At 34.3% G+C, this 17,131-nt stretch overlaps 1 protein-coding gene across 1 annotated transcript in view; it reads left to right on the forward strand.

The window, feature by feature from the left end:
- LOC129001107 (uncharacterized) overlaps nt 1-17,131 on the forward strand; it is a 103,657-nt gene that overhangs the window by 67,592 nt on the left and 18,934 nt on the right. Inside the window, exons 2-3 of the mRNA XM_054428289.1 lie at nt 7,970-8,155; nt 13,934-14,074. Coding sequence (XP_054284264.1) covers nt 7,970-8,155; nt 13,934-14,074 — 327 coding nt within the window. The remainder of the gene's footprint in view (nt 1-7,969; nt 8,156-13,933; nt 14,075-17,131) is intronic.

The following is a 17,131-nucleotide window of genomic DNA, read 5'->3' on the forward strand; positions in this document are numbered from 1 at the left end:
AATACATGTAATGCTTTTGTTTACTTAATATATGCTACGTAAACAGTGCACTCATCGGATGTACTATTCACTTTCAAAATTTTAATAATTTATTGAAAATTAACTAGTATTAAAAAATTAAACAAATATAAAAACTAATTCTAAATTATTAACCCAGGAACAATAAAACTGCTTAAGCGTGGTTATAACTGTTGTTTAAGGCGCTTTCTTTATTTATGTTCTTGCTAACATCTAGTCTTGTTTAAACTGAAAGCTAGTTTATTTTATGTCCTGAGAGATATTAACAGCTTCTCGGTCAACGTCATCATTAATTTAATTACAGACTGGAAAATAGAAACTCGTTCTATTTCCACAGACTGCTATTTATGATCCACAAGATGTTTAACAACCGCGAGTTTTCATTTTATAGTTACATTTTTCAACCGTTAACGTAAATACAATTATTGTTTGCTGAGTTTTTTCAATTCTATGAGATGTAATTAAAATTACGATTATCATTGTACCATGCCAGAGAATTTAATAATAATAATTCGTAATTGTTCAGATTTGTTTTAACTACTGAAAATAATAATTTGGGTATAAACTGTGTTTTGACCATACGTTGAATGTTTTATTATCTAGGTAAACAATAGTTGATTACTATATCTTGAGGATATGTCATGTTTTACAGATAAATAAAAGCATCGCCGAATACAACATTTAATTCAAGTTGTATCCTACAATTTATGCGGCGGATTTAATTTGACTTTCCTTTGTGGAAAGCTGTCAAGCGTAGTTTTTATCCGAGTTACCGATAAAATATACAGAAATCAACTGCTGTACTGTATCACTGCTAATTAAATAGGTTATTTAACATTTTCTCCGTATACTAACTCGCACAAAAAAAGAACACAACACTCGCATGCATGCCTGACTATTACAAACCTTGTTCGTGAACGTATAAGTTGAAGGAATTTAGAATGAGGACTACAACCATCCAAACTCACTAGCAACGACATATTTATAGTTAATCGGAACTATAAGCAGACGACACGATTACTGACAATATTCGTCACATTAATCGATTAATCAATAAACCAATGATTCACTTTGCAAAACCACATTTTTATCTAATTTTATTATTCAAACTACGGTTCCTCTTAGCTGCCATAACAAAGCACACTACAGCGCAATGGGCAAAGGTGGAAACCACAGATAAATGACATCAGAATGAGTCGCCCCTGTGTGGTTGAAGTACCAGACAAACGTATCAACTCATCACTAAAATACCACATTGTATTATGATGCTATATTAAGGCGACACGTTATTGTCAAAGATCGTTACTTAATTGCTATACGTCAACAATATTCTTATACAAAGTTTCCATATTTTCAGTTAATTTAGCCACTCTTCTATTCCTACTCTACTTCTAAACCATAACTTCATCATTCAACTATTCATGTCCATATCAATTCCGTCACTACAGTACGACCCATAGTTCTCGCTCTTTGACTTGTCAAACACTGAATCATTCCCTCACTTCCTTTTTACCTACCAATCACTCCATTGCTAATCCTTCCATCGCTCCATTATTACATAACTCCATTACTACTTGCTTCTCCACTCCATCGCTCGCTGCCCAGGAGGACAGAGTCGCAGAATACAGATGGACCGGAAACGTTCCTCGATCACTGCTTGATCCGCGGATTAATTATTCCAGGAGGCGGATCGCAACTTCCGGTGATCCGGAGGTTAACGATCCGGGGTCAGGAGGAAGTCGAAATCGTGCGGTGGTGGAAGTGGAAGATCGCAAAGTGGCTACATCGTTACATACCAGCAGAGACGGAGCAACACAAACATATGAAATTTAAAGTATGTGACTTTTTCAAGCAGCCAGTAAGTGAAAGTATCATATTAGATCTTCTAATATCTCGCCTCAACCCTTCAAGGTAAACAATCTCTTGGTTACACACATCTGACCCTGTTGCTCGACAACTTTATTTTGACACATCTAGGAAAATTGTGTGCCAACTCAATTTAACGATATGCATGTTTTTAGTTGTTTTTGATACATGAAAAAACCAAGTTAACGTTCTTGATATTTATTTATACGATGTTTAGCATAAACCACACGTCTTCCCCTCATCCAAGAGCGTTCCGTTCTTGCACAACGGGTATTCCAAAGTAACAGTTTCCGACAACAATAGATACTATGAATTTGTTGTAACTTAAAATAAACTTGTCCTGATCTAAACCCAGAGCATTTAATACGTATTTAATACATTCACACTGTACCCTGTCAATAGGAAACAAATTGTGACAAGATATTCGTTATCTATTTTTAAACCGGAAATCTCTTTTACCCTTCCTTGCAGACTCTTAAGTTGTTTGATCTCGGCGACTTCCCCTGTACGCCGAGTCGCTGTTTCCGGCTAATTTAATCCGAATAAGCCTCCTTTATCTGGTCCGAGGGTGACTCAGGGTGGGGGAGGGGGTGGGGGGTTGTTAGAGGAGCTATTTTTCAACAGGGTCAAACCAAGGGGAGGAAGACGTCTAAACAACATACAGAGTGAAATCCCCGACTTGTAAACAAGTTGATTTTGGTTCACCAAGATACAAACCATCCCTCGCCATGATCGTTTACACAGGTTGTGATAACAAGTGGAACATTTTGTTAATACAAGACGTTGATGTATGGCTTCAGACGTTTATTTTATCAACCTGTCATATAAGTTTGGTAAATGATAAAAACATGGGGTGGTTTTGTAAGTGTGTGCAGTTGTTGTGTGCAATCTCACTTTGATGTAGTTAAAAAAGTAAGACACTTTAGGATTGTATCGTTCCCAAACTATAATTAAGTGTAGTATTGAATTAAAATCATCCAAAGATATAAAATTGAACTATGGTAAGGATCTAAATTATTCATATATTTAGAACAGAATCAATGATCCTATATTTACAGAGATGATTATAAATCTATTTAGGATTCAATTATTAAACAACTAATATTTTTTTGTAATGTATTGAACACAATAGTAAGACAATAATTGTTTCGCTATGACGTCAAATAGCTTAATTATCAAGAATGGACTTCGTTTGATATCAGCAAGGGATTTAAATTATTTCAGTGCTGTAAATTAACTTTCCAAACTAAGACTAATGTACGCAAAGCTCCGAACAGCATTAATAGCAATGATGTCGCCGTTCGGTCCAGACGCGTGAATTATCAGTTTTAACTCTCCAAAGAGTAATACAACGTTAATCATTGTTAATTTCCCCAAAGAGTATTGTGATTGGACACCTTCTGGATAAGTTACTAACCGTTTGTAAGTGTTAAATTATGACGGTCATGGAACCACATCACAACAAACCTATGGACCATGCGAATCCCAATTCGACTTATTCAAAATGAGTTAGTTTTACAAATGATGTATGGGGTTTTATCTAGTCTTTAACGTATGAAACTATTTTATGGTCTCAATAAAAACACTGACGCTCGTCAGATTAAATTTTTTCTGGTATGTAAGCAATGAATCTTATTCTATTCTAGTTATATGTTCGATATAAGTAAGTAAAAATTAAGCTTACTCCGAATCCAATGTAGAATAAAATAAAACTGCTATTTTTTATAGTTACGCAAATTTACATAAGTAATCATCTTTGCTGTACTAGTTGATGTATTTTCATAAATCGCTGTACGTATCAGACTTGTCTTCTAGTATATGAAAAGAGATTAAGCGATTTTAAAAGCAATTAATGAAGTGTTAAACGATGTCAATTAGAGTCGCATTCGGACATCCTCTTAACTGACAAGACTCTTTACTGACAATAGAAATAAAAGCTTTACACGAATTTTGTCTACAAGTGTTTTAATTTAATTGGCGCTTATCTACAATGTATTATTTAGCTAGATCGTTTAAAAGATTTTATTGGAAACAACGAGTACAGTTTAAAAATTAATTTAAATTATTTAACTCGTCCCTTCTTGAAAAAAACCTCTCTATGCTAATAAGGGTAACCTAATTTTTGAACTTTGGTACTTCTTTTGAAACTGTGTACAATTAGATCTGAGCAATTGATACAAACCAGTTGTATCCAATAAATAGCTAAATTGTTACAAATCAGAGTTTACCTAATAGGTTTTATTTCTGGGTACAGAATTTGGTTCTCTTGTCCCTTTCATTCAAGACTAATTGCTTTGTAGTACCGTTTGAAGACGAACCTAATTTCCTTCTAGATTAGTTTAATAGTTTTAATAGTAAACAATGTAAATTACATTGTAAATTACATTTTTTTACAAAAAAGAAAAAAAAGAAAAAATTAATTTTAAAGAACCCATTTTTATTGATCTATCCCCAATCCAGTGTTAACAGTAAACAACTCAATACTTTCGTCCGTGGTTTTGTCACATCCATCTCAGATCTAACAGGTGTTTGTCTCTACACAACCTGGGTGTGTTCTTCAATGTTCATTGGTGTGTTCTACAATGTATTATGGTGTGTTCTACAATGTATTATGGTGTGTTCTACAATGTATTATAATGTGATCTACAATGTATTATAATGTGATCTACAATGTATTATGGTGTGTTCTACAATATACAAAGATGTGTTCTACAATGCATTATGGTGTGTTCTACAATGCACAGTGTGTCGTCTACAGCCTAGGAGGATTAAAAAAAAGTCTACAGCGGTGTGTGCAGTATTTTACGTTGGTCGAGAGCACGTACACTATATTACAATAACTGGACCCAGCACAGCTACATGACACTGTCCCGGGACTTATTAACAATTAGCGCTGAGTTCTGCCAGCTGGTTAACCAACTATGTTCATTCACGTGATACATTAACTAGTTTTAGAGCATGTGGTTTTCTACTAGTTTCTTTAGAGGTTAGGTAAATGAAAATACAAGACAAGAGAAAATATAGAGTTACCATTATCACAAATCAGTATGTTTTATTGTATAGTACCACGTGAAATCTCAATAATTCTAAGGTATCTCATTTTTAGTGATGAGGAACCATTAATATATTCAGAATATTATCTCATCTTAAAAAAGTTTCTTACAATACACTTTGAAAAATAGTAGGTCTAATTTGATTTTAAAACCTATTTACATGCACGACGCTTTCATATTTATTATTACGTAATGTTTTAATAGGTAATAATATTCTTGCCTTTGTAAGCTTCAACGGGCTATAATTTTATGTTTTGTAGTTATATCCCGTTGGAAAGTACGGGTGATATAACATCAACATGCTACCTGCCTGTATAAACTATACTGTTTATAACATCATTGTTAAGCTCAGTAAAAGCTCCATTTAAAACCAAACAACCCATTCTACTTCACTATACATTTCCGTAGTCACGTGAACTTCTGTACTAAAGTGTAAGTGTAAAGAAAGGACGGGACCGATGAAAGTCCACTAGTGGCGCTAGTGTCCGGTGTAAACGAAAGTGTAATTAGCATTAGCATGTAATTCGATCCTGGACGGGTTATGTCAATGAAACTGGAACCACGGAGCCTCGTCCCACTACTTTCACTCTCTACACACTCTTGCTTTCGTGTTTTTATAATCGTTTTGCGAGGTAAAAGGTGGAAATTTATATTTTTGTTGTAGGAGAAATTATGGATAAAGTTGATATGGATAAAGTTGATTTAACTGATACGAAATTTTTGACTGCATTGTAAGTCAAGTAGATTATTTTATGTTTTTTATTGGACACCGTTTTGTTCATTAGGTATTTACGTGGCTGTATCTCGCATACACATACATTTGCAAGTTGGGTGGTGTTGGTCTAGTTATTAAAGTTCGGGAATCCTGTCCTGGAGGCCTAGAATCAAACCCGGCTAGTCACAAATTAACCTTTTTTTTAGATATGTGATGATTGCATTACCCGGTGATACATATTTACAGCCCATCTGAAGCTGTTGATATCCCATCTACAAAACAATAAAGGGTAAATGTTTCAGGCGAGGATGTCCTGATAACTTTTTGGAGATACAGTATTCTACATTTTGATGCACATACACATACGATAACAACAATAACATATCTCTTCAGTCAACACATATAATATTTCCACTTTACGTTCATTATCGTCTGTTATTATTTATTGATTACACCCAGAGTCTAGTCGTCATAAGAAATTAAATATTTCTTATGAGAACACTTTACCTAATGGAAACAACACACATACACAATATGATTCGCATATTTTATCTCCAACACTCATTAATATATTTAAAGTGGCCAAAACGTGTTTTGTTTGTAATGTTTCCTCTCACTCTGTATTGATCTGATGATGTTTGATTTTTGATACATTGCACATAGATAAACACTCCCCTTTGTGGATTAGTACTTCACTGTACCATTGACTATTGGGATGTCAAAGATTGTATAGTGTAATACTGCAAAAGTGCAATTAATAATAATCTTTAGACCTTTTTAGGAATAAAAAATACATCCACATTGAATAGGAAATACAGATAGAGAAAATGTTAAGGGTATAAATAAATGTGTTATGTGTTAGTCTGCATTATGTACTAATTAAAAAATACAAATAATTAATCACAACACGTCACCGCTGTAAGATTAAACAGCCAGGGTTCTCAAATCATCCCCGTGAACCAACAACCCTCCTTGTTAGGGGCTAATGCCGTTAGCGGCGCAGACGTGACGAGAAATAACAAATCAGTGGAATAAGACGTCACCAGCTGTAATAAAGGGTTGGGGTTGACGCGTGCAGTCAGGGGAGGTTGGTACCTAAGGCTGACTGGGAAAAATGAATTAGAGTTCTCTATTTCATTAACTTGTCGTACAGTTGGAGTGATTTTTAAGTGGGTGTAATTGTCTTCATACTACAATGACATAGATGGTGTGTAAATACATATATTTTTAGTTCCCCAAGTACGCATTTTTGAAAAATTTTTAAAATAAATACTTAAGTACAAATAGTGCAGGAGTCGATGATAGTGACGATGAACATGTTAGATAAGTCTGTATTTTGACAGTCAACAATTTTCATGGGGTTTGGATAGTAAATTAGGGCATATTGTTAAATTCATTCTATCACCGTTTAGCTTATAGCCAGACACTAAAATAAAAAAAAAAAACATCCCAGAGGAACGCTTCTTATGAAAGTGACGAAAGCCTAGTAGTAAAGGGGGCGAAAAATAGTTCTTTACCGGATTAAAGATTGTTTTGTAACATGATAGGTGGGACAGTAGAGGAGTAGTGGAGAAAGGTTTATCCCTAGGTAGTTTATTGTTTCTAATATTCACTGGTATCTGACCACGGAGAGGTGCAACAGACCATCAAGAAGGGTCTGCTCTGGCAGCAGAGAGAGAGTGAGAGAGAGAGAGAGAGAGAGACTTTTCTCTATGTGGAAGGAGAGATACTTCATATGACAACCACGGAGAGATGCACACGCCATCAAGAAGGGCCTACTCTGGCAGCAGAGAGAGAGAGACTCTTCTCTAGATGGAAGGAGAGATACCTTTTATGACAAGAGATTATCTTCTCCTTATATATTTTTCTGTTGCAGTCACTGGTATCTGACCACGGAGAGATGCAACACGTCATCAAGAAGGGTCTGCTCTGGCAGCAGAGAGAGAGACTCTTCTCTAGATGGAAGGAGAGATACTTCATATGACAAGAGATTATCTTCTCATTATATATTTTTCTGTTGCAGTCACTGGTATCTGACCACGGAGAGATGCAACACGCCATCAAGAAGGGCCTGCTCTGGCAGCAGAGAGAGAGACTCTTCTCTAGATGGAAGGAGAGATACTTCATATGACAAGAGATTATCTTCTCATTATATATTTTTATGTTGCAGTCACTGGTATCTGACCACGGAGAGATGCAACACGCCATCAAGAATGGTCTGCTCTGGCAGCAGAGAGAGAGACTCTTCTCTAGATGGAAGGAGAGATACTTCATATGACAAGAGATTATCTTCTCATCATCTATGTTTCTGTTGCAGTCACTGGTATCTGACCACGGAGAGATGCAACACGCCATCAAGAAAGGTCTGCTCTGGCAGCAGAGAGAGAGACTCTTCTCTAGATGGAAGGAGAGATACTTCATATTGACAAGAGATTATCTTCATTGCTTCAAACGCTCCACCGGCACAGATAAAATCTCCGACATGGGACAGTTTATCTTCAAGGTGAGTAATTTATTCCGTTAGTAAAATTGTTGTGCAGAATGCTGTGTAAACTCTCTTATAAAACACGATGATATCATAACGGCACATCAGCTGTCAAAGCTGGGGAATCACACACGTGGGATACTGTGTAGTTTGGTCATCAAAAGAAGTCATTAAGCATCACACAGGGAACACGTGTAGCTTCGCAAATAACTCAGTTGTTCTTCTTTTCCTCGGTGTTTATTGTTTGGTGACATTTTTACAGGGGATATTTTACATGTCCAGTGCGGCTCAAATCCATATTATGTGGTTGTACCGTTTCCTCTTTACTAGGTTTATTTCTTTATTGGATTGGTGGAAACATTTATTGTCATAAATTGCTCGATTTGCGTTTTTTCCAGAACTCTCTTGGCTTAAAAGCTATAAATTTTAAATTTACAAAAACTTTAATACAATTTTATGCATACATAAAATATCAAACATTATTAATTAGTTAAGGTTCAACCACAGGATTAGTCTTTATAAAACTATTAGTCGATGTTTAAGAAATTACCCACAATCCATTTTACAGTTATAGAGATACTGTATTCCCTGTTACGTATATTTTACATTCAACTTTTAATTTTCCCATCTCATGCTAGAATCTTGTCTAGTTAGTGTCTTTATACTGTTCCTTGCTCCAAGACCGCCCTCCCTAATTTCCTCACAACAAAAGACGTTTTCTTCGATTTCCATTCACAAAGCCCCAGCGTAGGCAGACATGCATTGTTACTTTCGTATCCGGATTTTGTCATTACGTTGTTCCACATTGTTAAAGTTTTCCTACTTACGACTTAATCAAGAAGCATAGGATTGTATTTTTGTTCAGATCTTTGCTTTGTACAATGGCAGTGTACCACATTTTAATACGTTACGTAAATGTGCTGCACCATTTACGGTTGATTTGTTGGAAATATACTAAAATAGCCTAGGTGGATTGAGGTATTGAATGATAAAAATAATAAACATTCTCTTTAAGATACGAATTCAACTATGCCCTTTTAGATTTTTTATGTGTATAAAATGGTTTTTTTTTATTGGTGTGATTCGATGATTTTTTAACGTTTACTACGAACGAGAATGTATGATTAGGCAATTCAGAAAGATCAAATTTGAATCAGCAATGTCATAACTATTAAATAATAATTAAACATTCGGTTTCATTTTGAAAATAGATTGTGATTTTATAAAAGAAATGCTAAAATATCTTTAACATTATTAAAAGTTTTGAGGTTACATTAGTTTTACATGTTATCTGAGTGACTAACGAATGTTATATTTTTATTAAAAATACCCACCATAACACTGAATAAAACTTGAACCATATCAGGGATTTATCAAGCCCGAAAGTGAAATAAAACATTAATTCATTTTGATTTATATTTTAAAAGAGTTCCGCTGGGTACCATCGGGTCAGACTAATTGTCAGTGAGGTATGAATGGTTTAAATGATTGATGGAACTGTCAGCTGGTTGCATTGTTGTGAATCTCCACAATCCTCTTCGCTCATTGGTCGATCTCCGATGTGACGTAATTCCGTTCAACAATACCGCACGCTGATTGGATGACGTGTCGTTGAGTGACGTCATCGTTTAGGTACTTCATGCCATCCGCATTCTGTTCAATTATCACCTGGTTCTATGTTGAAACAAAGGAATCCTTGGAGTTACGCGGATTGTTATGTCTCCAGTGTGGTGATTTACCGAATTAAGCTTACGATTCGCATACGCTTAAAAATAACATGTATACAGTAATATGTTTTGTTTCGATTTTTGAATCAATTATCTGTATTGGTGTACACAATTCCTCTCCTCTTAAGCTATTGACGAACTTTAATGTGAACCTTTTTTGACGATGCTGATCAAGAAGTTATCTACTGTTTACATTAAAATATATTAATAACATAATTTTCATAACTTACGGTTATAGAATGTTTCCATAATCAATGACATAAATAAACCTCCCACATATTTGTGTAAAGTATTTTATTTTATTTGTTTGTGTTGTTATTTGTTTGGATCAGCTGTCTAAAATTGTGAAAATAAGCATTTAGAAGTTCTGGCTAACATTGTGGATTTTCTCATGCTTCCATCGAGACCAACTATTAATATTTTCTTTTGAAACCCTAACCTCAAATCCTTGGACATCCAAGGGGCGTAGGCCAGGAGGAACTCAGAGAAGTGAATAGTCCTATGACATTTCTAGATATCTGGACAATTTGTGTACTTAATTTTGGCTGTATCGGTTTAGTATTTAAGTCGTGGCAGCCGGACAGACAGACACCACCTCAATTTTATAATAGTATAGATTAGAGATATGCTGAAACTGAACATTTTCAATGACCAAAATTTCCCAACAAAACTCAAATTAAACAAATCTTTTATGTTTGTCGTAGATAACATGCAATGTATAAAAACCAGCGTTTTTTGTTTCCTTTCAAACCCAATTGCCCTGATATTCCCTAAAAACAGTAGAAACAGTATTTCAGGCGTTTTTTTTTTTTTTAGATTTAACGTAAATTTGTCTAAGCAAAAATCATAATATTAGTTTTACTCTGCATGTAAACAAAATGACCTCAATTTTAGCCATAAGTAAACAAGGCAGCGCGGCGCTGAGCCAATGTTTACCATTACAACACCGCGGCATTGTGGCTTTTTGGCGCCTTTTTATGCACTTTGCCCCCGTGGCGCGCCAAAAATAACACCGGCTCGACGGCGCGGCACTGCTGGGGCCCCTGTTGATCGTAACTTGGATGTAATTTTAACATTTGTTAAAAAAAAGTTAACGTTGGTACGCATCATAATTTAGTTTTTAGGTGATAATAGTATATTCTAATTATGAAAAGACTATCAAAGTACATAAAAAAGATTGTTTTAGGTTTTGATAACTATTGCCATTAATTGCTATGTAGCGATTTTAATCATCGTTTTTTTTTTGTATATCGTACATACTGTAGAAAATATGTAACAAGACAGAAAATATACTAGAGTTATCATTTCATAAAATATTCGCTAAACTATTTCTGATTACGTTTAAACAATATTCTTAAATAAACTATCTCTTTCAGTATCAACTATTTGAGACCGTACACACTGCACATATACCTCTGAGGGCTATAAAGAAACTCATTTCCAATGTTCTTCCTTTCATAAAAATAACATAAGTTTTGCGTTTCTTTTATAATGAAGGTTATGCGATTTCATATTATTGCGTAATTATTTCCAAATCACTTCAGATTATTTATGGATTAGTCTTTATTTAAATATCTATTTCGTGTGCTTGTGTATGTTGTAGATGTTTTTAAACTGTCCAATGAGTGTTTGCCATTAATTACAATTGTATTTTAAAAACGTATTATACAAATGTAACAAATAATAATTGGGTTTGTTAAAAGTAACACAATATTGCCAGACAAAGAATATCGTGTCACATGACATACGTTACCCGATTTAGGATTTAAAATCTCCTCACAATTTGGATCAAGGAGATCAACACAACAAGCCCGGATGATGATTACAACGCAAAGGACAGACCACGGGTCGTCATAATCCGAGGTTTGGGATATTTCATAACATGATTGAGGATCATTGACTATTGAAGGCTGGGATTTGTCCACGTATTTGAAAATAGAGGTGGAAGGTTAACATGAAGACATCTTACCTTGAAACTCACTTGGTCAAACTTACAATACTAAATATTACTAGGAATTTTTAAACATGAGTTATTTTTTTCTATAATTTGTGTGAATTTATTTAAAATTAATATTCAGCAAAATAATTTATTGTTTAGTTGAAATAACAATAAGAATGAGACAAAATGTTAGTTGAGTCATAAACAGCACAGAGTATAACGTAGTTTATAATAGAGATGACTTTTTAATCATTGGAAAATAAACTACGTCAAAGGCCTAACTTTTTAAGTTGACGTCATACTAAATACTATTTTTGACACTGAAATATAAAGATCAAATAAATAATGAATAAATGCACGGTAATACATTATGTGCAGATATAGTTTCAGATCAAATATTCAAGGTATAAATCACTGAGAAACAGATTGCGAGTCAACTTTCATTCCATGCTACGTCGAGTTACCAGTTAGTCAGGTAAAGCCCCCGTACCCCCCCCCCCTGTCCACCCCCCTGTCACACCCCCCTGTCACACCCCCCTGTCACACCCCCCTGTCACACCCCCCTGTCACACCCCCCTGTCACACTCCCCTGTCACACCCCCCAAGTCACGCCTGACTTGACATCGTCTTGTCCTCACAGCTGACGACTTGATCGGCTAACTCCTCAAATCCCCTGAAATCTCCCAAAACTCTTCCTCTTTCGAAGTATAATCGATTTTATAAAGTTCCAGCCACTTTCCCTGCTTGTCATGCTTGTGTTTTTATCACTTTTTCCGGAATTTATTCAATAAAGGTAATGTAGTAGTTTAATATCCTGCGTTTTGTTTATTGGTAATGATGGTAAGTTGATGGCGAATTAAAAAATCATCGCTCACATTTCCTTTTATATATGGATTTAGAACCTTTTGACAACTAACACAAATTTATACACTTTTAATTCTTTAAAACCGGATTAAGTTTTTTTAAAAGAGGCATGATTATATGTCTTTTTCGCATTACTTCAGGCTACGGGCCGCCCAACTATCACTTTGATAAAATCCATTGATTTGCAGGATTTGAGTCAGGGACCAACTTGCTTACCAAAAGAGACACATTGTAATATGATGTACTAATTCTTCCATCCCAAATGGGTTGGAATGTGGCTCATCACATCTTCAAGCTCACTGTTAACATCTATTCACCAAATGTCCAAGCTTAAAACGCTTAAATCAGAATACTATTTTAGTTTTCGTGTTTAAGCAAAATTCACAGTCACACATGACTGCAAAGTCACTTAGCTGTCTCACCATATCGCAATATACATTTTTTATACCTGTCGACATATGTTTCAACAATTCACTTCTCAGCAGTCCACACATGTACTGTGAGGCCACAAATCTGAGTTTGGCGGGATGGTCTCCACAAATCAGCTGATCGGTATTCACCCCCGGTCCCAAGGACAATCTCTCACCATATAGACCTCATGTTTATTTGAAAGGTCGTCTCTATTTTTGGCGCCAGCCTCAATGCCTTATCCCTGTTGAATGTTAGTGTAAACAAACAATTAATTGTTAACGACATGTGTACAACTAAGCTGCTTTGTTAACTAATTCATTTAGATATTTGAATATCTAAAATTAAATGTTTAAAAGATTTATTGAGATAGCTAATTGTAAAATGTAAAGTAGACTATCAATATAAGTTTATAACTAACTCTTGTTTGATTAACTGTTGCACCCTACTTAAGACTCTGTTGTTAAAATATTCTTTGTAACGAGGATTATTATTAATGAGTTGCTCACTACAGTTTCAAATATGCTCTTTTTTCTTCGCTGTACTTATCTTTTCTCATTCTCTTACTTTCTTTAACCTTGGTTATTTCGGTTCACATAGGTATCTGGCCTGTGTGTAGAACGTATCCACCGAACCAAGGGGTTAGCTGGTAGAGCACAACAATGAATTGTACTGATAATTGAATTGCATTTTACTAATTGTATTTTAATTGCGAGACCAGGATTCGACCGTCGTGCTACCAAATGAGCCCCATCGACTTTGTAAAAAGATATCACATGACAAATACAATTATAATTATATGTACTGTGATGGATATTGTAATGTATAATGTTTATATACGATGATTATGTTGTGCAGGTGAAGCTGGTGGAAGTCGAGAAGGTGGAGTGGATCAACAAGAAGTCGTACAGCACGGTAGGCATCACCCTGCAGAACAGGGAGACCAAGATATTGCTGAGAGCTCCGATGGGCTTGGAGGACTGGTTCGAACTGTTGGAGGTGAGTTTCCCATAATACCCAACAACAACAAAACAAACACAAAAACAATACAATACAACAATAACAAAATGTGTTATTGTTTCTTAGTGTTGGTGTATACTTTATTATTGCAGTAGGTAAATTTTTAGTCTAATACTGATGTTGGCTAGGAAGTGTTTTGAGCTTTCTTGAAACTAACTGATTCCTAGAGTGGATCGTGAAATATTTAATATTTGTTTCTAATGTTTGAATCGTTTATTTAAAATGAAGTGTTATCGGGTAACCTCTTTACACTAAAATATCAACCAGTTGATTTGCATAACGAATACTAAATATTTGAGCGACGGTTAAGTATTAAATTAAAAGCTTTATCTATTAGTAAATGCAATTACTTTTTTAAATAACTTAAGGTTAAATGTTAACGTTTTACATAGTAGTTTGATTAATATCACACTCCAAATTTAGTACAAGCATTAAGCTAACTCTATTATTTTCTGTAAATGTATTTCTGTTTAAACTTGGTACCGTATTTAATTAAAATATCCTTACTAACAATCTCTTTACTACCCCTACAATATCAATTGAGATCGTATAGAGCTGAAACTATTTATTACTGCATACATTCTTATTCGTGTCGAACCAAGATAGTAATCTAACTGTATATTACAATAGGTTTTTATCTTAAAATTGTTATTAAAATACAACTCATACAGTATTAACTATAATCCAAAGATAGGTTCATAACTAATACTAAACCAAGTGTTGCTGTGATTGTTGTAATAGGCGTGTAATAGCATTTATCCTAAATTACATTTCCTGGTTTCGTCATCGCCGATACCAGACTATTGTTGGTCTACTTTTAGGATAAGTTTCCCAATAGTAACAAATCTGCCCAGGCCCCAGGCTGGGTGGAGGCGGATCATTATGTAATGGGCAGTTACTTATGGACCACCAAACACCTGCTTCCCCTGTGCACGCTTTTGTGATTATCTTAATTGCTGAGGTAAACTACTCGATAGGAAATAGTGCGCAGAGTATAAGACTGTTTGGAATATTCCAAAGAAAAATATAGAAAGACTATCAGATTCATGTAATGCATTCCTAATAATATCAATTAATGTGTAAATTTATAAAAGTGGGTTTCTTTTAGTGGCTTAAGGCTACGATTTTGAGTGTTCATATTTCTTAATGTGGAATTATAAACCACATTTTCATGTATGGAGAAATAATTACTTTTTACAGATATTGTAAATAAGTTAATACATTTAAAAAACGGCATGTAAAGTTATAGACGCCCGTTAACTATTAGACACGTTGGTCTCGATCATTCTGATCATTCTTGGCCGTATTTCATGTAAAAAATTGCATTTTATGTTGGGTAAATAACATTTACTTCAGATCTATACAAAATATTAATTTTAAAATATTATTTGTCTAAAATTTAGGTAATTTAAACTTTAACTTAGATAAATGTTTAAATGGGGACTTCTATAATAACCTAGTTTAGTTTAAAGACTACAAATAACTCGAATTTGCAAATCCTGTTATATTATTGATAGTGATAGTAAGAAATTACAGTAGTGACATTCCGAAACATAATTTCAATGTAAAATCACTGCTATAAAAATTGATTAAATATTAGTAAATTAAATTTAATTTCCATATGTACAATAGAATGTTTAACGTGTAATTTCAAACTCGTTCTAAGAAAACTGCAGTGTAATAAAAAACATATTCTTGTAGCTCACACATTAATATGGTAGTTTGTCCTTGATATGTCAAGATATCTTAGAATTCTCCAACATAAATTCAGTGTTGAATAAACAATACGGGGAAACAGAAAACTAGTCGTCTGGAAATTTATGAGGTAAGAACTTGGTCGGGCGGCGCTCATGCAATGTTTTGTGTGGGAAATATGTCTGACATGTTGGAGATATAAATGTTACGTGTTTTAAAGATAAATGAACGCAAAATAACGTGTACCGCAAAATTGTTATAACGGGATTGAGCGTGGTATTTTAAGTTTGACGGAAATATAAATGTTGTAAATATATCTACTGAATGATAACATCTTGGAAGTATTCTTATAATTTATTTTATTTTTCTTGACGTTAGTCTGGAATAAATATTGCTTGTAATGAATTGAACAATTAATTGAATAATTTTAAAATAAACCCTATTTTTGTTTGATTATAACATTTTGTTATGTTTGAAACGTAAATATTCTCAAAGTAAATGAAGTCCGAAAAATGTCTCAAACGAACGATATAAACATTATTGACACCCTTCTTGTTTATTTTATGTTGATGGTAGCATGAACAGTAGACTTTATATCAAATTAAAGAACACACAAAACGTATCTAAAATGAAAAGTGTTGCAAAATAGAGCTTGAAAAAATATTGTTTACCATCGGTGATAAGCAAAAGGTGTAACTCTCTGTCCAAACAATACTACATTATTCAGTCTCAAACTTAATTACTAAAATCAACAGACTAATCGCCTATAGCGATTCAGGTGTGAGATTATACACAATTGGCTGTGTATTTTGTGTCATAAAATTTGAATAATGAGAACCAAAATTGGCGTCAAACCCAACGCACGGTGCCTAGAGTGGAAGGGGTATTTTGAGCACCTTTCAAACCTACACAAAAGAAACATTTTGATGGTTAATCGCCAAGGAGAGTAACCAGCCGCCGAGTTGCGGTCAATAGTCTGTCTGCGGGTTGTCTGAAATGTTTTGGAAAGTGAAAAATGTATTATGATGGTAAAATAAATATTATAATTGCCTATTTTACTCATAGAATTATAGTGTTTTACTAACAGTGGTGGTGTGATGCAGGATATTGTTAAAAAGGGGGAGGATTTTGTAAATTTCAAAATTTAGGAGAAAAATTGGCCAGTTTATATAGTTTTGGTTTTTTACAAGTTTATTTAGGAATTTTGTACAGATTTTGATGAAGGGTTGAAAACACACAAGTAACAAATGCATCGAAGCACAACATTTTTTTATTCACTAGTGGATTTTATTTTCAGAATTAGACAACTCTTCTTTTTTGCGTGGAGTTTAGAGTTAGGTT

Source organism: Macrosteles quadrilineatus, unplaced genomic scaffold (genome assembly GCF_028750875.1).
Source record: "Macrosteles quadrilineatus isolate MER2022 unplaced genomic scaffold, UCM_ALF_1.0 Scaffold_8__2_contigs__length_117827958, whole genome shotgun sequence".
In the NCBI taxonomy this organism is placed as follows: domain Eukaryota; kingdom Metazoa; phylum Arthropoda; class Insecta; order Hemiptera; family Cicadellidae; genus Macrosteles; species Macrosteles quadrilineatus.